This window comes from Cheilinus undulatus, linkage group 5, assembly GCF_018320785.1.
Source record: "Cheilinus undulatus linkage group 5, ASM1832078v1, whole genome shotgun sequence".
NCBI classification, from domain to species: domain Eukaryota; kingdom Metazoa; phylum Chordata; class Actinopteri; order Labriformes; family Labridae; genus Cheilinus; species Cheilinus undulatus.
In genome coordinates, this window is record NC_054869.1 from 36,649,843 (window position 1) to 36,671,512 (window position 21,670).

The 21,670-nt window shown below is 40.7% G+C and overlaps 1 protein-coding gene across 1 annotated transcript in view; it reads right to left on the reverse strand.

Annotated features, from left to right (window-relative positions):
• ptch1 (patched 1) overlaps positions 1 to 21,670 on the reverse strand; it is a 91,650-nt gene that overhangs the window by 2,362 nt on the left and 67,618 nt on the right. Inside the window, exons 17-23 of the mRNA XM_041787833.1 lie at positions 16,227 to 16,410; positions 11,738 to 12,018; positions 9,154 to 9,291; positions 8,870 to 9,012; positions 3,692 to 3,791; positions 1,278 to 1,628; positions 640 to 1,189 (exon numbers count right to left, since the gene is read on the reverse strand). Coding sequence (XP_041643767.1) covers positions 641 to 1,189; positions 1,278 to 1,628; positions 3,692 to 3,791; positions 8,870 to 9,012; positions 9,154 to 9,291; positions 11,738 to 12,018; positions 16,227 to 16,410 — 1,746 coding nt within the window. The 3' untranslated portion in view covers position 640. The remainder of the gene's footprint in view (positions 1 to 639; positions 1,190 to 1,277; positions 1,629 to 3,691; positions 3,792 to 8,869; positions 9,013 to 9,153; positions 9,292 to 11,737; positions 12,019 to 16,226; positions 16,411 to 21,670) is intronic.

Here is a 21,670-nt window from a genome sequence, read left to right on the forward strand (position 1 = left end):
GGATGGACCAGCAGACCTACATCAGCTGAGGTCTTATTTTTTATAAATCATCATTCATTACACTTTAAAGTCTGTTTAAATGACTGAATTTGTTCATTTGTTATGTTCTAAGCTATATTTAAACATCAGTATTGGTATTAGTAACAATATTGATTTTGGCTGAACTTAGTTTGTAAATATTGACATATTGGACTTCGGCAAAAATCCAGTATCATGCACCCTTACTGAAGTCAACTGAAAATAGCCCAAAGACAACACAAAAAGTGGAAACTGCAATTTCAAAAAAGTTGGGACAGGGTCATCCTTCCCACCCTGTAACATCACCTCTACTTTAACCAACACCTTGTACATCGCCAGTTTCTGTCAATTTGAAAATGAAATGTCCCATTCTTGCTTAATGTAGGATTGTAGTTGTCTTACAGTTCAGGGTCTCCGTTATTGTTTCAAAATGAATATTTACTTTTCCCTAAATAATTTAAAATATTAGTTTCATCATTTGATATGTTTATTTTTGGGATATTTTAGCTAACCTATATGTATTTGATGGTTTGAAAAATATGCCTTTTATTACATTTTACATAATGTCCAAACTTGTTATGAAATGAAGTTATAGATCTACTATAGTTTTTGACAGCTTACCTCAGCTTGCCCGCCTGCCACTGTTGCTCTCAGCTGCCTCAAAGTCCAAATCCTGAAGCTCCATGGCCTCCACCTGGACCCCCCTGACTCCCGAATGGGTGTCCAGCGGCACATGTGGGTCTTGGAAGACAGTCTCCGGCTCCTCCTGCCCTAATGGGCAGTAACTGTCCGTTGCAGTGTATCCTGGATAAGAAGAAGTAGGGGGGTTCTGGTTGGACAAAGGGGGTGGGTGGACGGCGACAGTGACAGAGGCTGACGCTGTTACTGTGGTGATGGGTTGGCAGTATGGGGTGGAGCTGGGGTGGTGGTGTGGGAGGTGGTGATTAGGCTGTGGGTTGTGGGTAGAGCGGGCCCTGTGACCTGCTGAGTGTTCTCTATGGCTGTGAGAGCCATGATGGCCCCCAGCCTCAGTAGCAGTTTCAAAAGCGTCCATGCGCGGGCGGGCTGGGGGCGGGGCCTGCCAGTGCAGCTGGCTCTTGGGGTCCCTGCTGCTGTTACGCTGAGTAGCCCTGGACTGGGGCCCAGAATCACAACCCTGAGAGGACACATTCTACAGAACAAGACATTAAGTTATTTTTGTTATTTCAGACAACAAAAACTGTCACAAGAGAATCATACATGAAACACAATCTTCTTACCGAAGTATAAGCTGGAGGCTCAGGCTGCCTGGCTGAGCGTCTGGGCCCTGATCCTGCTCTCCTCCCCTCCTCTATCCTGGCTGCCCTGCCCCTGCTGGCCTGGAGGTGGTACTGCTGCTCCTCTGCTCGAGTTTGGCCTCTTTGATAGGAGGGAAGGTTGTAGTTCTGTAGCTCCTGGCTGATACCCGACGCTGTGGTGTTTGAGCTGTACTCAGAGTCTGAAGAGTCTGAAGCTGCACCAGAGGTGGTGGTCCCGGTGGTGTGGTGAGGACGGACAGAGAAGCGGACCACAGGAGGAGGGGCCTCTGGAGATGGAGTTGGTAATCGGCTACGACCATCAACTGGCGACACCTGAGAGGGAAGGTGAGAGACAGTGAGGAGGGTACAATGAGCTGCTTCTACTCCTCATGAAATAAAAGGTGGTTCTTTCTAGGGTAGTCATGATAGCAGAATTTTAAACTAAGGCATGATGCTATTTAAAGCCACAAGGCACTGATAGCTGTTAAAATACCACATCAACAAAAATACACGTGCCCGGCACCCAGTGTAGGGGTATATTGTTTTGAGTGATCAGTGATTGCAGGCAAACGCTTGTATAGTATCTTAACCTGTATGTTATCCTCGGGGTCATTTTTTTCCCATTTTCAAAAGTCAGATAGATATGCAATTCTTTGATGTAGCTGTCTAAAAATAACATGGATGGCTTCCTACCTCACACTTTGAAAATACCCTACATAATCAATCCTCACAATAAATTACTTGTCTTTTACTGTATAAAAAATTTGACTGTTGTCTATGCAGGTCAAAAGTGTTTTGTATGTTTTTTAAAATTCTAATTGAAATAAATTCATAGTATTCTGACAAAAATGTTTTAACAATAACATGGATATAACAACACGTTTAATGTTTTTTTTCCCTTGAATATATGTTTTTGCCTATATTTTTTCGTCCCTTTTCCATTATCTGTTGTTTGTGATGAGATTAGATCAGTAAGATAGAGCGTGTGACTGTCTTGACTACTAACAGCCATGTACCAATTTGTAATAATCCAAACTAATCTAGAATTTTTGCTTATTTTACACAAACATTGGGTCTAGAGTTCAATGCAACCCCGATCATTGATCAATACTTCCAAAAATGAGTAAAACTTGGAATAAAGTCTGCAAAAAATATGTAACAGGATTAAATGGCACATCTTATGCTTTATAACAAGACAAACTAGGTGGGGTCAGTTTTGGCCTTTGAGGAAAACAAATGTGATCTTGTGCTGTCAAAAAAAAAACAACTGATATTTTCAACTAACTACAATCAAAATAATTTATTGTTTATGCTAACTCTGACACTGAAAGGGTTAATTTCATGTTACTGAGTACATAGAACTACATGGACTACAAATTCTGAAAATATTTAAAAACTGTGAATGATCTGAAATATAGTAAGCTAAAAAGTTTAAATACGGAAATGGGTGATAAATTGTGAATATGTTTTATAACAAGGCAAAACTAAACTGGGTCACTGTGATAATTGCTGCGATTCAAAAAATACATTCTTGGCTTAAAAATGTATCAAGCTCTAATCATGAGTCATCAAATGTTCTTCTAAACATCATTTCAATGGAAAAAAAAAACAAAATTATTATATATAGTTATATTGTTATTATTTTAAAACTCAAAAGTGAGGAATAGTATCATGTGAATGGGGCATAATTGCCATACATTTAAGAAATGGATTCAGAAACTTCTGTAATAGATAAATAAAAGATAGTTTATGCTGTCTACTTTAAAAACCGTAAAACCTCGGTGGGTCAAATTTGACCTAAAAAGACAGCAAATGTGCAGTCCAAACTAAGAAAACACAAGGATTATTTGTATAAATATGTCTGCAACATTCTGGTTTTGTATGTTAAAGTTTACACAGAGGTCAGGAGTCTGCTTGCAATGTTTTGATGAATTCATCCCTCCCCATGGCACCTTATTTGTATATATGTAGGTTTTCTAAAGCTTCTGTCCTTTTCAATACATATGATTCCTAAAGAAATTGAATTTTTTTTTTATTTTGGTATCCAAAAGTACCAAAAAAGTACTCAAGTATCAGAAATATTGATGACCTTCTAAATGTATCTAACCAGACAAACCTCCCAGAGGTCAAGAATCTCATTAACAAGAGTGTCCCTGCCAAGACAGGCAATTAACAAAGACACAAACATAAAAGAAACTAAGCAACAAATACAGATCAATTAGTTCAGTGGTCACAGAGCAGAAACATCTACAACCTGATGTGTCTGTGGCGTGCCTTCAGTCTACCTTCATTCTTATACGCTAAAGGCATGCCCCTTGCATGAAAATGTGCCATTTTACCAATGTATTTTTCAATTTTCTTGCACTTTTTATTCTTAGTTTTTCTGTGGTTCTCACCTCTGGATACGGCCCAAAGTATGACAATAATACTGGAAGAAGGACCAATCCATTCAGAACTCCAAGAACTGTAAGGATGGCCAACACTGCAAAGAAATACCTGCAAACACCAGAAATACACATAAATGTAGTTAAGTAAAGGTGATAAATGTTACCATCCATGATGAATGCAGCATCAAAGGTTTAAAACATTATATTAAAAACATTCACATCACAATTATTGGACACTCCTTCTGATACAACATGAAAATGTAGTGACAATTGCCAAATATGATGGACGAGACCACCTAAAAAAATGACATTTTATGACCAGGACCAAGAAAATTAAACAAAGTAAGAAAAAACAGTCGCAGAGACCACCACAGACAGACAAGAAGAGAAACAGAGCTCACATAAAAACAAAGAAAATACCTGCACAAACCACAGAGGCTTAGACATGGAGAGACATGTGCAAGATCAACCATGACACATGCCTGAAATAATACTTCCACAAAGACGCCTGGCCACTCCTCAAACACACACATGTGTAAACCCCCCACAGACAGGCACTCATGCACTGTGGGCTTTCAAGGAGCAAAACAGAAATGTACCTTGTGTGATTCTAAGTCCTGCCAAAGAGAGTTAGTCTTTAAGAAGCCGCAGAGAGAAAAGAAAGGGGAAGCATAATTAGCCAGAGCTGGTTAATTCAAAGGCACGGGAGGAAAGAAAAAAAAGGGGGGGGGGGGTTATTGGGGGCGAGGGTACTCTCTCTTGGGTGTGTGGTGTATAAGCAAACATGGAGAAAACAAAGCAGTGAGGAATGTGAAGGAAGAGGAGGGGGGTGAGAGGGGGTAAGGGAGGGTAAAAAAAGGAGGGATGAGAGGAGAGGAGGGTGAGGGGAACGTTAGAGGGTGTGGAGGGGGGGGCACAAGAGGACAGGGGCCTCTCTCTCCTCTCCAGCTCTAAAAGGAGAGAGGGAGAGGCAAACAAATGAAGTGAAGGGTATAGAATTTAAACAATTTAGTCTAGGAAGAAGAGAAGGGGACCCTCAGAGCGCCACCCCCTCCACACTCTCTCTCTTTCTCTCTCCCTCACTTTTATTTCTCTCTTTCCTCTCTCCCTTCTTTCCAGCTAAGCCCTTGTGAAATTCCCGGCCACTCCACAATCCCCTTCGTCTAATTAAATCTCCAATGTATCAGGTAAGACCCCCCAATCTCAACTCTAAATCCTCCTCGCTCCCTCTCACCTATCCAGCTCCCTTCATTAGGCCAGGCTTTCCTCCCTGCTCAGTTCTCCAGGTTATCAGAGACACACTGAGTATGTTTACATGCAGTATGAAAAAGCCCAATTACTGTGTTAGATCAACTCAAACTGGACCTTTAAAACACAAGGAAACATGTCAGTGTGACAGAAATTGAGCTTAATCAAATTTCTCAAAGTTGAACTAACACACTTAGACAATGTGGTTAGTGATCAATTAACCCTTATATAAACCTCAATCAAACCAAAACTGGACTAGGTGGTCTGCACCAGTGGTGGAGTAAGGATGTTTGAGGGGCAGGGGCGCCAATAATAAAGGGCATATGCTGTATGCATTGGGGCACCAGTGCACAAATTGTCATACAATTACGGTGAAGAGGTTGAAATCCTTATTGAAGTTAAATGTTTCAGATTAAGAGATAACTGCTACAGCTTCATAATAAAAAAGATGAGGAATTGTGAATGATTAAGGCATTTATTTAACAAAAATACACATTGCTATCGCAAACCAAACAGATCCTTAAGGTTCCTTGTTCTGGGGCAAAGTTACTGCAGTTAAACAGCACATTTAGGGTCTTTGCCCACAGCCACCATTTTTTCCACTGAGAGTGCTCATTTTTAATACACAGCTTTGAATCTGAGGTCTTAACTACTGCCAGTGTAAAAAGCACAGACTGTGGACACAGGCACTCTATTTTTACAAGATTTTCAAGGTGTTCGGAGAAGAAGATCTCAAGCTTTAATAATGGTTTCTGCCTTTAATCCTTGTTACTTGTGCATGATGTAAAAGTAGTCAACCTCACCCATTCCCATGTGATGAATTTCCTCAGTATTTTCAGCAGTATTCACACATCGATTCAATCTGATTTCATCAAACAAAAAGGGGGCTAGCGGGAAAATGTTCGAGTGAAGTTGTGGTGAAAATTCTGCTGTTTGCGTTCACACATGCGGCTTACCCTAAAAAATTTCTGGAAATTTTCAGGATTTTTGTGCATGTGTAAATATAACGTAACAGCCTTTGAAGCCAGATCCAAACAGGCACATACGGACCCTTATACATTATACAGCCTTTAAAGCTTGACCACATGTCCATCATTTACGTTTATTGGATAATCAAAACTCTTTCTGTAACTGAAACTGAAATAACAGAGTCATCCCTCTGCTCCACACACACCAGGTGGAGTAAACGCCACGTCACCTTTGGACACACAAAATGCACATATGCACGCGTGGAGCCCACATACCAGGCAGAGAGCCCCACCGGGCTGTTTAGAGGGAAAACATTCACTGGGCTGACGGGGAAAGTCAGGGAAACATTTCTTTCGGCGCAAGCAGAAAAATACGAGCCGGGCCTGTTGTTATTGCGCCGTCTTGGGCCGCAGCTTTGTTTGCTCAGACAACAGCAGAACCTTTAAATGGAGGCCTGAGACTGAGCCAGAAACCAGAGCACACCACTGGAGGTGAGGAGAGAAGGTCTTTAGGCCTCCCTGTGTTTGTGTATGTTTGTGTGTGTCTCTCCAAGTGTGTAACTGTGTGTCCTCTCACTGGAAGGCACGCCATCACTGACCCCCATGATTACAGGGTCAGGGTGCAAGGCGGTGTGTGCGTGAGGGGGCAGACAATGTGTGATAGTGTGGGTGTGCATGCATGAGTGCAGAGTTTGGCACATGACAGAGTGTATGTGCCGACAGATCACATGGACTGCATTTTACTTAAGCAGGCTAGCTCGATCATACAGCAGTGTTAATGTTGGCAGCTGTTCTGGTTTTAGTTTAAGTCTTAATACCAAAACTTTTAGTTTTAGTGACATTTTAGTCATTTTCACTCTTGAAAGTTTTAGTCGACAAAAACCCCAAACCATTTCAGTTCAGTTTTAGTCAATAAAAAGCTAGTCTTTACTTTTAGCCAAAATAATTATTTCATTTTAACCAGTTTTATTAGCCAAACTGTAAGATTAATAGAAATGTCAAACACATTTATACTTCAGTTACTTTCAAATACACTAAAAACAGTAATCAAACTGCTTCAGTGCTCTCTATCCAATCTCTACCAGGGTTTATTAAAAAAATCTGACATTAAATGTAATACTTTTAAAGACCCCTTTAAGACCATCTTCATATGTTTGAAGACCCAATTGCATCTTAAATTTCAGATCTGTTACATTAATGACACAGTTGCATACATTTTTTTGTGCTGATAGTAAGACAAAAATGCGACTTCAACCACTCTGCAGAAAACTTAAATGTTACCTTCAAAAACATAACTTGCAAGATGCAGATGGATTGACCAGATTTCATGCCTGTCATCAGCAAAGCTGTAGTCTGAAATGATTTTTCCAAGTCTGAGAGCAGACCTGACCAATCAGCTTCATTAGAAGAGAATGGGGCAGTAGAAGCGGGTGAAGTTTAGTCATTCTGGATAGGCTTTATCTAAAAAATAGCAAAGAACTGCACTGGATGCTTTTCAGGGTGAAGAAGATGTTTTTGCTCTTCTCCTGACCTGCTTTGGCAGGAGTTTGCGATAGTCACTGGTGGGTTTTAGCAGTACTCGAAGCTGATGGAGCTATTAGCTTGGATGTAGCTTCAGCAACAGTTTTTAATCAGATCTGGAGTGAAGTCCTTTATTGAAAGAGGAGCAGAGATCGATAAAGAAAGCTTTTCATGGTGGGTCTTTTTAACAGCCTTAATTCAGACAAGATTGATTTATCAACTTTTAATATAGGCTGCACAGCAGTGCAGGGCTTAGCGCTGTTGCCTGTGTTTAATGAGAGTGCATGGTTGTCTGTCTCTGTATGTCAGCCCTGTGATTGACTGGCAACCAGTCCAGGGTGTACACTCTTGCCCAATGGCAGCTGGAATAGGTACAGGATAAGCGGTGTAGAAAATTTATGGATGGTTCGAACTTTTAATACTTTTTAAGACCCTGTGTACACCCTGTTTCTTTAAGTTTTACCAATCATACCTACATTGGAGAAATATCATGGATTTATAATGTCCAACACTCCAGCACTAACATTTTAGTCTCTGTGAGAAAAACTAAGCTTCAGTTTTTATCTCCTAAGATCTATCTTTAGCTAGTGTTAGTCTCATTATTCTCATGAAAAAAAGGTAGTCGACTAACATTTCTAGTCATTGTTTAAGTTGATGAAATTGACAGTGTCATACAGCAACTTGGTCTATTTTAAATCATTCACTGAGATCACGGAAACTTCTCAGAAAACTAACGGCTTGGGAATCATTCGATTTCTTCTCCCCCTTGAACAGCTACTACTCAAAACTACTCACTCTGATGCCTCAGTGTGCACACATTCAAAAGAAGCCACCGACGCAGAGCTCCCACAGTGTGTCTCCTTTAATTTCCACCTCTCCTGTCTTTCCACAACTGCCCTCTTGCCCCACCACCCCGTTACTCCTTCCCATGCTTAAGAATTGTCTTGCGAGGGCAGTTAAACTAGCTGAAGAAGACGACTTTCCTGCTCTTTCTCCCCCTCACTCTCTTTCACTCTGTACCCTCTGCTTCCTTTCTCCTCTTCTTTGTTCTCCTGACCTTCAACTTTCCATCCTTCCTCTGGTTCCCCCTAAAAATGTCTGGCATGAGATACACTAGAGCAGAGAAGAAGAAGATGAAAGAGCAGACATAACAGAGCAGAGAAAAGGGCCTTGTTTATGCAGTTTCTTCGCTGAGAAATGTACAAATCCTGTTGGAAAAAGGATGAGGTTTACAGAGAGGGAATACGAGAGGGAGATGTGGGTGGAAGATGAGAGAGAGCTTTCATGCATGGCCGGTGTCTCAGGTAGATTCCTGGGTGACATACAGGTTGGGGCATGGTCTCAATGGTCCACTGACGCCACATAGAAACGAAAGCTTAACCTCTGTAAGTGCAGTCTTGAGTGCTTATACATTAAACTACGAGAATGAGAGTCTATTTTTTGTCCTCACCTGACGATGAAGTCGAACTCAGAGCCAGCAAGCATGAGGACGCCTAACAAGGTGGAAAAGGCTCCATCGAGCACTGGAGCAAACATGTGCTCCAGCGCCAGCACTGCCCGCTTGTGACGATCCCCTATGGCTGTCAGGAACGCCTATGACACACAAAAACATCATTTATGTCTCTCCTACAAGGGAATCTGTGATTTCAAAACACATACCAATAATCGTTATCTTTTAATATAGAGACAAACATGAAAATATTTCCATATTACTTAACAGGTTTGTGTACATACCAGAGCAACATGGACGGTGAACTCCACTCCAATGCCCACAGAGGCAATGAGGATGACCACAGGCACAGCACTCAGCTTGATTCCCATCAGACCCATGAAGCCAAACAGCTCCACTGTCATGAGAGAAAGCACCAATACCTGAAAGGAGAGGAGAAGCTTCTGGTAAACCTATGAGTGATTAATGAATCTAAATAAATAGTTAAATAATGGGGTTTTGCCGTGTAGTTCAAAACAGATTAAGGCAAACAGCCAAATTTAAGATCAGGGGTTGGACAAAATATCATCATCCTGACTTGTGATTCAGATACGAAATAACTGATGCCAAGTGTGAACACTGTAATCAAAATAAAGAAAGAATCTAAGCTGATTTTCCTGCCAATCTGACTCATAAGATCACCACTTTTTCCTGATATTGATAGCCTTATTGTCACCATTATTGATTTGAGTCCTAATCAATACTACTATAGGTATTTTTCTGTTTTTTGGAGGAAGGACAAAATGACAAGTGGTATAAGCTAAGTATAGTGAAAAAGTCCATCTGTTATATATATTCATATTGCTGAAAAAAAATCTCATCCTCAATTGTTTTATTCAAATTTCTTATCAAAAATTGAATGTCTTTCCTTGATTTTACATCTGAACACTTTATTGATAGTCATTTTACTGAGCTTACCCTGAACACATCATAAAATAACAGTCTGTCAGCTTATAAGATGGGCTCATTAAAATGGGATTGTTATTTTTAACTAATCTAACTTGCCAAAAACTTTTGGAGTGCTTTTCACCACAGATCTGAGCAGATGAGGAGGAAAACTGTCCTGCAGCAGCTGATGTTTCCAGTGTGTGCATGTTACTCCTGCAGCAGTCTGACTTGTGTTTTTATATTCCAAGTGGACAAAGGTATCAGAGTTTGGATCAATTTGGTGCACTATGCTGGTGTGCTTGAATTAATGCTCCCCCTAGCTGGGAACTGACCAGCGTTAAAATAAATTGATCAGCTCCAACACCCTCTTCTCCAACCATGTCTCAGAAAACCTGCATTACCTCGAGACAATAATTGAGTTTCTTTTAATAATGAAGAGGTTTCTGCAGATTTTTGTGTCACTACTTTCATTTTGTTGCTCACAACATAACAATAATACTTTGAACACACAATGGTGAAACAGAAATCAAGTTAGGATTATAAATCACATTTTTCATGTGTAAAATCTTAAAGCCTGCATTACAGTTGACCCAAATTTTTAATGTATACATGACAGTTGGTGAAAAAAAAAAAAGTACATCAGGATCTGGATCTGTTTCTCTGTCTTACTGATGTGTTACGTAGTTACATCACTTTGGATGATATATGTCTGTCTTGATGTGTGTTTTCAGGCTTGAGTGCAGAGTGGGACAGGAGCTTGGAGTAAATGCCATTATCAGCTGACAGGTGTCAGGTTACATGGGGCCCAAATCCTTTGAAGAGGGCTGAGGTGGGCAGGGAGAGAGCTGTGCGAATGTGCTCATATACAATATACAGAGTATGGGCATGCGTGTCCGGGGGGGGGGGGGTTCTGTGTGTGCTGCCCGACTGTCTGTAACATTTAAAACTCAAGCGCACCCGAGGTGATCTGATTAAAACTGTATGGGTGCATTGACAACATATTCGACCCCACTCATGCAGTTTCTTGGTAACTAAACTTTCATTGATGTCAAACTTTCAAAACAACAAATTACCAACCCAGACACAGGTGACTGCTCTTTGAACAAAAGTCAATATGAGATGGATGAGAAACGTCTTTACTGAGCTAAGTTGAGAAAGGCCTATGAGCTGAGCGGGTTTGGAGGGCTTAAGGTTGAAGGTTTGACATTTCAGGGTTGGTGGTGGTCTGGTCCTGGACAGAGTGAATGGTTAAACTTGACGCCTCTCCATAACTTGTCTTTTGATCTTGCTAGTAAAGCCTGAAGGATGGACACAGAGTCCCCTCCCCCTCTGTTTAAGGGCTCTGGTGGCCTGGCCACTGCCTGTCGTAAAACACAAACCCACCAGAGAGAAATACCAGAGCACTCTGTGTCCAACTTCTGTGTGAATTATGTACTTGTGTGTTTACATATTCATATGAGCATATTTGCTTGGAGTCAGTGTCTTTGTGCTTGCCTGCGTTCATGATTGGAGGATTCTCTTTTGAAAGGACTAGAAGAGGAAGAGTGTGGAGGATGGAAATAAAATCAAGCTTTTTATAGGTTTAGAGTGGGAGCAAGTTGCCTGGGCAACTTTGTATCCTTTCCCCATTCATTTCAGCGATGGTGTCTGGGAGTGTTGGACTAGACTAAACAGACTGGGCCTGACAAAACAGCATAAGATAAACAGTGGTGACTGGGGCTACAATAACACACAGCAGCCCCCTCTCTTTTCTGACTCTCTTTTCTCTGAGAGTCCTCGTGGACCACACATAAAAAGCAGGAATTAAAAGAAGTTTATTTGTTTTAAGTGGAGCTCGTGTTTTTCAGCTCTTTGTTAGGAGGATACTGTGCAAATGCATCACACATATAAAAACTAGATATTTAGTGGGTTTTTTTGTTGTTGTTTTTGTCTTATACTCACAATGATGCCGGCGGTCCACGGATTGAGCAGGAAGAGTGCACAGACGAGAAAGGTGCAGGCAAGCACAACACTGATGGACAGCAGGAGCCAGTGGCGCAGACTAACATACTGTTCCCAGAAAAGGAAAGGGTAGCCGTTTGGGTAGGAGGGCAGTCCTTGTCGGCTGTAGTTGCTGCAGATAGCCCGCACGCTCTCGATGGCCTCCACAAACTGTGGCGTCTCACGGAGCCCGTTGAGGTAGAAGGGGAACTGTGCGTATTCGATGGGCTCAGCTGCCGGGACTGTAAGGAAAGACGAAGCGCAAAGGATGAATAGGTACCAATAAAAAGTGTAACTGTATTGTTTTCTTTTTGAGAGCAAATACAGCAACAGATAATGATTTGCACTTCATGGAAGCACAACAGGAACAACATGGAGATAATCAGATACATCGACAAAAGTAACGATGACATCTGCAGATGATACTTGTCTGTTCTGATTAACTGACATTAGTTTTTGATCATTTAGTGTTTCTGCAGAAATCATTTTATCTTCTTCAGCCAAACCACCAATATCAAGGCACCGCCTCTCCAACCTAACCGTGCTCCAAGTCTAGCTTCATCTGCAGCCATGTGTGCGTGCGTGCAAGAGTGTCTGTGTGGTAGGTTGTGGGCGGAGCAGCGTGAAACAGAGCTCCATTGACTCCAGCCCAACCAGCCTGTGGCCCAGCCTGCCTAATGAGGGCCTATCAGTTCCAGACACAGCAGAGTGTCAGAGCTAACGTTGATTCACGGTAATTACAATGTCAGAATCACCGCCATTACCACACCCTAAACTTAGCAACTGCCACATAAAGCATAATATAGATTCATAAACACGCATACCTGTCTGCCACTCTGCTATGAAGTCACATTTTCTGCTGACAAAACACTGTTTTCATTCAGTTTTAAGCTTGCTGTATAATTACTAACACATTGCTGCATGTGGCAGATCTTAAGGTTTTCTCTGCAATCCTACATCTATCTTTCTGAACTATTTCTCTGCTTTGATACTTAAATTTCTTTATCAATCATTTAATACGACATTAAAATAGGGAAAATGTCAGACATCCAAAAATTCAAAGCAGTCAATTTTCTTGACTAAAACTAGTGGGAGCTAACCTGGCATGCCAGATGGATTTGTTTCACACATCCATCTGGTAAACCACTCAAAGACAGCGTTTGGGAAAGGGCAGAGCCTCTGAAAAAAAAAAAAAAACTTGGAGGGTGACTGGATGAATGTTCTGTCTGTCACATCTTTACGGGCCAATCAGAGCAACAAAACACGTGACGTAGCCGCAACGGAGCTCCACCCCTACCGAGGAGTAAACTTCATAGAGAACTGCATAACACAAACCATGGCGACTGTAGACATGTCAGTACACGACTTTTGTTGGTTTCGAAAAGAAAACAACTCAATGCTGTTCTTCTTTTAATGAAAAAATGTTGTCAAGTTCTGATAAAACTGACACTTTAGCAGCATCCACGCCAATGTCTTCCACCATAATTGCACCGGCCTCTTGTTGCTGCTTGCTTATGTCACGACTCTACCGCGCCTGAAAGTACTGCCCCTCGACGCTGATTGGCCCTGCCACTTTCTAAACGGGCCCAAACGGTTCAGATGGGAGCTTTGCAAGATGGATTTGCCAGTAAGAAACACAGAAACGGGTGTATTCATCTGCTTTACAAGGTTAACTGGGGGCAGCATGCCCATTTTTTAAGACATTAGACTTTTTCCCTCAATTTTAATAATATATGATTTTTTAAATGTTGTCATTTATGATCACTAATTCAGTTGGTTTAGCCATCTTCCTTGCTAGTCGTTAACTTGTTAAAATGCAGCTTCCTGTTAAATATTGATTAAGTGAGTTAAGAGCTGAATGAATCCTGAGGACAGTCAGAGGACTACATATAATTTCCTAAACACTCAATCAGAGGGAAAAGATAGTTATGTGATACTTTCTGGTCAGGATCAGGAAAATACCTTCTTCTGAAAAAACGTCAAGAAGCACCAGCAGTAAAGAATGAAAACACAGCAGGTAGGTAGTTTTCAATGAGATAAATAAATACACAGTACCCCTTAAAACTCAATGTCTTAGTTTCAAAAATGGGATTTGAATTGCAGAAAAGGACCAAGAAAAGTTACTTTGAATAAAAACCCTACATTCAATTTATTATTGATAAAATAGTTACAGGTTAAACCAAAATATTCTGCTTATAGCAGAGGGTTAAGAAATCTCATGCTGACTGTCCCATAACAGAATAACATGTATCTCATTGTTTTTCATATTTATACGACTAATGTGAATCTGAAAATTCAGTTCCTCAAAACTATTCTTTATTACTGTTTGACTTCATTTTTTATTTGCAGCAGGTCTTTTAAAAAACTATGTTCCTTTTGATATTCAACCTTTTCAGACCAATCCGAGGAGGATGGGATGATGATGTCTTCAGGTTGGTAAAGGTGCTGATCCAAGTGAGGCAGGTCAACATGGGGGCCTACTAATAATGACAACATGGTAATTTCAACCAAAGATATCTGTTGATTTACTAGAACTTGTTAGGCCACTGTGTGAGATGGAGTCAGTCTGACTTTGGTCATTGATCAGGTACAATTCATCTCAATAGTCAAACCGAGAAAAAGTAGAAATTACCAGAAGGGATTTTGCATTATTAAACTCATGTTTTCTCAAAACCTTAAATGTCCTTAGAATGTCTGGGGAGACAGACACATCAGAGAGGCATAGAAATAAATTTTTTTCAGAAAATAATTCCACCCATGCTGTTGAGTACACAGATTTCAAAATGCATAAAAATTGCATCACTCTTCCTTTTTTTCCCCCCCGAGACAGACCCTCTAGATCATCGGTTCCTAACCTGTGGTCCAGGACCCCACATTGGGGGCACCAGTGATCTTGGGAGGGGGGCACGAGGCTTTGTCTGCTCTGAGGCTGACATTAGATTTGCAAATATTGACTGAAACCATGATCATGCAGTTATTAGGTAGTTTACACAAAGGTCTTTTGATAAGAAAAGGGATTCTGACAGTGAAACAATTAAAATCTATGTTGATTTTTGAAGGCAGTGTTTTCTTAGGTACATGTAGGGGGGGCCCCAAGTAAAAATGGTTGGGAAACTCTGCTCTAGATCCCCACTTTGACCCCCCCCCCCATAATGCCCCCTGAAAACAATGACTAAAAATGTTTGTCAACTACACAAAGACGAGGCTACGACTGGCTAAAAGACGGTACAAGTGTAAAAACATTTTTTCTGCCAAGAGAAGCATTCAGTGTGGCTCTTTTCTCTTGTTTTAATAAAGCAATGTAGCCCGGTTTTGATAAAATGCCCCTCCCCCAGTACAACTAAACCTCACCTGTAGCTCGGACATCTTTCTCCTCAACTGATGCAAACTGATTAGGTGCGTTCTCAGCAAGATGGATTTGCCTGATGACAGACAATCTGGGCAATCCATCTGCTTTGCAAGGTTAATATTTCTCTGCTTTCATAAGAAAAACTACAACTTTTTGTGTCTTGTCATGTTATTGCATCTGTATATTCCACTCTGCCTGCAGGGTCAGACAGGAGCACTTGCTAACATGGATTGGCCTGTTATAATCTCAACTATAAATTTCCATTAGGACACAAGCTGGCTTTTGGCCAACACAGATCTGCTCCTTGGGGCTCCTGCACAGCCAAGCACTTCATGCTGCCTATCCAGTCATCCCCCCCCCCCCCCCCCGCCTATAAAGGGCTTCCTGCTTGTTATCCAATTGTACTTCTTACTCTAACCTGAGTCTCTTCTTGTTATCCAATCATTTTCCTCCCCCATGGAGAACTTCCTGAATTGTTCCAAATCACAGGTTAGAATCAACCAACAACATGAATGTACTTTTTATGTGAGTTACAATCTGTGTGTGTGGTAGGGAAATGAGAACAGGGTGTGTGTAGTGTTTGGGGTCACTGGGTTTTAATAATGTGTGTGTGTTTTTGTGTGTAATGCTAGGGCCCCATGGTAGCCAGGATTATAGCGTTCACCACAGGCACCATTAGAAGAACCACACTGAGCTGTTTCTTGGTCCTTAGCCTTGCAACCTGAGCTAGCACACATAGCACTGTGGTATAGTAAAGTCTACTACTTCACTTAAAGCTAAAAGGCAGACAAGGAGCAATAACTCAGACCACAAGAGATAAACACTGCTCACATGTAGCAGCTGCCTCATGGAGCCGAGACCAATGAGCCCTTCATATATTTGGCTTAACTCTTCAGTATGAAAGTTTCACTTAGGAAATATAATTAGTTCAAATGTGCCATGTATCAAGTACGAATTTTAACAAACATTGAATTTGCCACATTTGTTGGAACAAATAATAAGATTTCCTCCCTAGTACTGAAGAAAAAAGTAATTCCATTACACTTGAGGGCATCCTGTTAAATTTAGCATATTTTCTGGACATACTGCACGCTGACTTACTGCTGAGGCGTGTCTCGGGCATGGAGTCGGTACGGTCATGGAGCCACTCAGGAGGGTGTGGGCGGATGTTGGCCTGCGAGGCGGCGTAGGCCACAGGATCATTGCTGACCCAGGCGGTTAGGTAGATGTAGAAAGCCCCAGGGTTGATGATGCCGTCTGCATCCACAAGCCTCTGACGAGTCAACTGCAAAAAAAGGGGGCAAAAATGAATTAATGATGGAACCATGACACAGGCCAACAATATGTTTTTCTTTCAGACACAAAGCTGCAGAAAGGTTAAGAGACTGCTGTAGATTTTCCTAAAATCAGCATATCTACACACAAGGAAGCCAAACTCAGTTTATTCTTAATTCCATCATTTTATCAGCAACAATTACAACCAGTCTTGAGAGTGCTGCTGAAGAACTAACGCTGTCTTCATGTTTACAATGTCTTGATTTTTAATTGACTTCTTCTCTTGGAGCCAGCCTCATGTGGACACTCAAGGAATTGCACTTTTTCACAGGTCTGCCCTGGTTTCATTTCACCACTTTTGGCTGCTACTTGGGTATAAAAGTTGTCATTATAAATCAGGGTTATTCCTGCAACTATTGTTTTCTGATCTTCCCAAACTGAAGAAAAGGGTTGTTCCTATGTGGTTGTTTTTTTAAGGTCTGAAGAATGTATGTTTTGTTATCAGTTGCAAATTATTGGGGAAAAAAGACAGATATGAATAAATTGAAGAAGTCAGGAAAATCTTCCGTATTTAATTTTTTCTTTGAACACAAACCTACAAATAATAGAAACAAAGAAAGACTGATGTTTAGCATTGGTATGTTATTTTTTTTCCATAATGTCACATGATAATTGGGTTGAAACAAATCTAAAATCAGAAATGCCGCGAGCACAGTTAATCATATTAAGTGTATATTGGACACTAGAAAGCTATTGTGGAAATGGGATGTGTTAAACGAAAACATTTCTTCAGGTGACCTGACCACAGAAATGCTTATTTATACACATGCACGAGTTCAGGGGATCGAGGCAGCTTTCAAAATAAAGAGTCAAATATTAGTCCCTCTCTCTCTTTCCGACCAAAGAAACATCAACAAGTAAAACAGTGGTCTTCTGTCTCAAAATTCCCGTATTCCTCATCACAGCTTCCCAGAATTATCATGCCACATTAAAACATGGAAAATGTTGAATCAGCTTCTCTCTTTACATACAGCAGATATTGGCTGGCCAACCTCAGGCCCAACGTCCTGACCACTCTGAATATATTTCAGAAGAAACCCTGCAGTACCTCTCTGTCGGGAAGCAGCTGCTGAGGAGGACGGGCCAAGTCTTCTTCACATTAATGGTGGGCAGTACTCACATTTATGATTTTTGTTGTATGAGACAAGCTTTAATCCATCTGATCTTGGAGACAGTTTTGCTACTTGAGTGCCAAGACTTTATTATGTCTTTTTAAACTTTCTTGACATCAAAGACAAATACCTTACTGGCAACATTTTGTCCTGACATTCATGTCTATGGAAGCCCTAAGCAAAAATACAATCACACATTTTTTTCTCAATTTTCCCATGCTGTTGAGTACATGTTGATTGTTTTCTTATCTGAGATGACCATGCTAGTTATCACATAGTAACAAGTTAATTTCCCTGCAGCTTAAAAAAATGCTGAAATCAACTCCTTATCACAGGAAAACCAGCATAATCATCCTGAGTTAAGAGAACAAACAAGGCAAGAGCTCAAGAAAACAATCAGAGTGTACTATCATGGGAAAATTAGTAAAATTTAAATCTATTTAGTATGTCCACTAGTGGTGGGTGGTAAACGGGTATCAATACTGTCACTGGTAAAATTTGGTGACCAACAACAACTCCATCTGAGTCAAGTCATCAGCGTGTTTCACTCTGACAACAAAGAGCTGCAATACAACAGGCCAAAGCCACATGTTTGTGTCTGTCATCAATCTGAAGCACAGGAATAGGCTAAAAGATAGTTCACTACTCTCTGAATTCAATGTCTGTAATAACGGCAACAAGAAGCGAGTGTTTGTCTCTGTCAGCCTGTCTTGGGATTTGAGCTGAGCACAGGAACCATCTTTAGCCAAGCGCTGTAGCAGCTCGTATTGCATTGGCTTGAACAGCTGTTTAAAGGTGGGCTTAAACTGATTTGTTGCTTGTTTTAAGTCCATGATAATTCAAAGAGTGAAAGTGAACACAGAGACTTTTAAGTAGTTTTTCCTCGATCTTATGCTAAGACATGACCTTAGGATGCCATCACAGGTTTGTTTTAGGGGGAGAAATAGGTTGTAACTAGGGATGCAATGGTACTCGGTAAAATATTGAACTGTTTGGTCTGCTCTGCATGGGACAATACGCCCTTGTGGACCTGTGGTTTTCGGATGTGTAATTCATTTTGCACTGATGGTTTACAGGCCATTGTGTGTGTCTGTATGTGCGTCTGTCCTGGCAGGAGAAAAGCCCTCCCCACCAGTTAATGCCCAGTCATTGTTGTTGCTCCACCCACACAGCCTCTCTCACACTGTTTTGGAGCCGGGTTCATGCTGCCGCTCTCACACTTAAGAGGAAAAAAAGAAAACAAGCGGAGGAGTTGAGACATGTGAAGAAGCACCAGCTTCATTCAAATCAGCGGAGTGGGTTAAATTTGGTTTCGCTGTCAAATACAACAGCGAGGGGGGGGAAAACTGTAGACAGCGTAAGCATCCTGATATAACGCTTCCCAAACACAAGACAGTGGAGCGACTCGACTTGTTTTCGCGCTGCGTCATGTCTCCTTCTCGTCTCACCATCACACGTCCATCAGCTGTTGGCTGTGCTATCATCAATCAGAAACTTAACATGTTTAACGCGATGGGCTGTTGTATACTGCAGGGGTAAACTTAGCCAAACAAACTCTCTTCCAGCGCCATAAAGTCCACTGTTAGCCCCAAAAACCTCAGTTCTAGCCCCATTTAAACGCGCCCTGCTATTTGTCAACAGCACAGAGCAGAGACACACACTTGCTCACCAACGCACACACATTTACGTGAATGCTCATCTGTGCCTCACGTCCAACACTGTCAAAGCTCATATGAAAAAAAGTGCACAAAATTATCAAATAAACTACTTCTCTAAATTAAAGCAAACGTGTTATTGACAGAAAGATTTCTTTTGAGTGTTTGAATATGGATGTCCTTAAAGAGGATGAGAAATAGTTTAATTTCAATGATGCAGCTCTTTAAATCTCAGTCTGTTGTAAACTGTGGTTAAAGTAGCCTACTTTCAAAATAATCAATTTTTTTATTATTATTATTATTATTTTAACTGTGGCAATGAGTACATAGTGTAGTAAAATACAGATGTGGTAGACTATTGGAATGAAAGATTTGATTTGTAGAACATGAAAATGTACAGTTTGAGTCAGAGACAAGATAAACAGTGTTTAAGCATCGATAGCCTATTCAATAAAAGAAGAGTTTGTTTAAACATTGACATTAACATGACTTATAGCTGAATAAAAGACATATCCACCAATCTATTTTTTCCCAAAATTGAAAAAAAAGTGTTTTATTATTCAGTACACCAGTAATACTGAAATTTGTTCACTGAAAAATGCAGTTTTTACTGACAAGCAAGATAAAGAGATACTTTCAGGAGAAAAAACCTTCTCTTTACCCACAAAACACATACTGAAACTGAACCGAAAACTGTGGCCCAAAAACCAAGGTACAGACCGTACCGTGAGTTACCTGAATATGCATTTAAAGCATTACCTCTTTTAATTTGTAATAATGCAATATAATACCACCACAAAGGTAAAGAAATAAAGATAGATAAAAAAATAAAACATAAGATCATATGTAGGCTATATCACACAGGACTAATGTCCACTCAGGGCTTCCGTACATGTCAAAGTAAGGACTACTTTATTTTATTTATCAAGAAAGAATGCACGGTTTCTGATCATTCATACATGGGAGGCAAAAAATGGTTGCACCAGACTTAGCTAAGTGAAAAAATAACTATACAACAACAATAACCATCATAAGGACAAATTTGTATTTATTTGATGCTTCAGTCAGTGACTGAATATCTACAAATACATAGCTTCCTTTCCCGCCTTAGTGTTTTTATTAGCAAAAGCTAGCATATGGCAAACATTCAAAAAGCAAACAAACAGTCCTGCTTATAGTGAGAATGTGTATCTTTTTAATGAAGGTGGGTTAACATGCTGTTGTAGGTTACAGCCCTACTGTCAAAGTAGGGCTGTAACCTACAAGTTAGGTCCAAAGATGCCCTCTGAGTTAGTCAAGCAGCATGCTTTGACTTTCCAGGGAGCTCATGACTAGAAACACCCATATGGATAGATACAATTAAGACAATCCAGATCAAATACAATAAAATTGGTTCAAAAGCATTAATCCATTGCAGCAACAAGCTTTATGCTATAAAGGAGGAGGCTTGGATGGAGGAGGTTGAGCTTTGCCAGAAGCAACAGCAGCGTGGTGCTTCAGCATTCATACAAGTAGGGATCAGTGAGAAGTACGTCATGTTTAAATACACAGGAGGCGATAATTCGGATCAGCTGGTCATCAGCTGATTACAGCTGTGACTGCCCTGTCCTAAATAACTAATGCTGGGCTTTATATATCATTGATAAACATGTGCACTCCAATATACTCATAATAAATTCAGTTTCAGTAACTTCAGTAAGTGTTTTAGCAAGTAGGGTGATTCCTAAAATTAATTTTCCTCTTGTTTTCTTGTCTTTCTGTCACAAGCTCTACTCCATTCAGTGTCATTCATTTCAAATAGTGGCCACAGTGATACTCATAGCTGTAAGCTGCTCTTAATGCAAACAATCACCAAGTCAAAACCAAGTATATATGTCAGACATAACCGATATTACACAAACTAGCATAGCATCTGTTATGAAAAAATACAAACTACATCATTTTTCAACACCTTACCCCCAGTTTCCTCACAGTGTAGTCCTTTTCGGTGACGGTAGAAATAACTGGTTAAAAATGTTTGTAGCCATGAGCTTAACTCCTAAAATCAATTTCCCACTAATGTCTTTATGTCTTCTTGCATTTTTTCCTCAAGCTATGTCTTGGTTAGCATCATTTATTGGGGGGAAAATCTCATCTTTTGCTTCCACGTAAAATAGAGAGGAGTGTAGCCTAGCCTTACTACCTCCTGAGAGGTTAAACCATTACTGCACACCGCCCTGCCACTCTCCCTTCTAGGAACCATAAATCCCTCCTTCATGGAGGCTGGGAGAGTTCTGGGGGTGAAGCTGGACTCAAGAGGTTAGGTGGATGAAGAAAGGGTAAGTCTTTTTGTGGAATGGGGGGTGGGAGGGGAGGAAAAAATTGCTTGAGTTAGCGTAACAATAAAAAAATTGGCTGGAGTCCCTGAGCGCGTCTGTGTGCAGTTAACCTGGTTGTTAACACT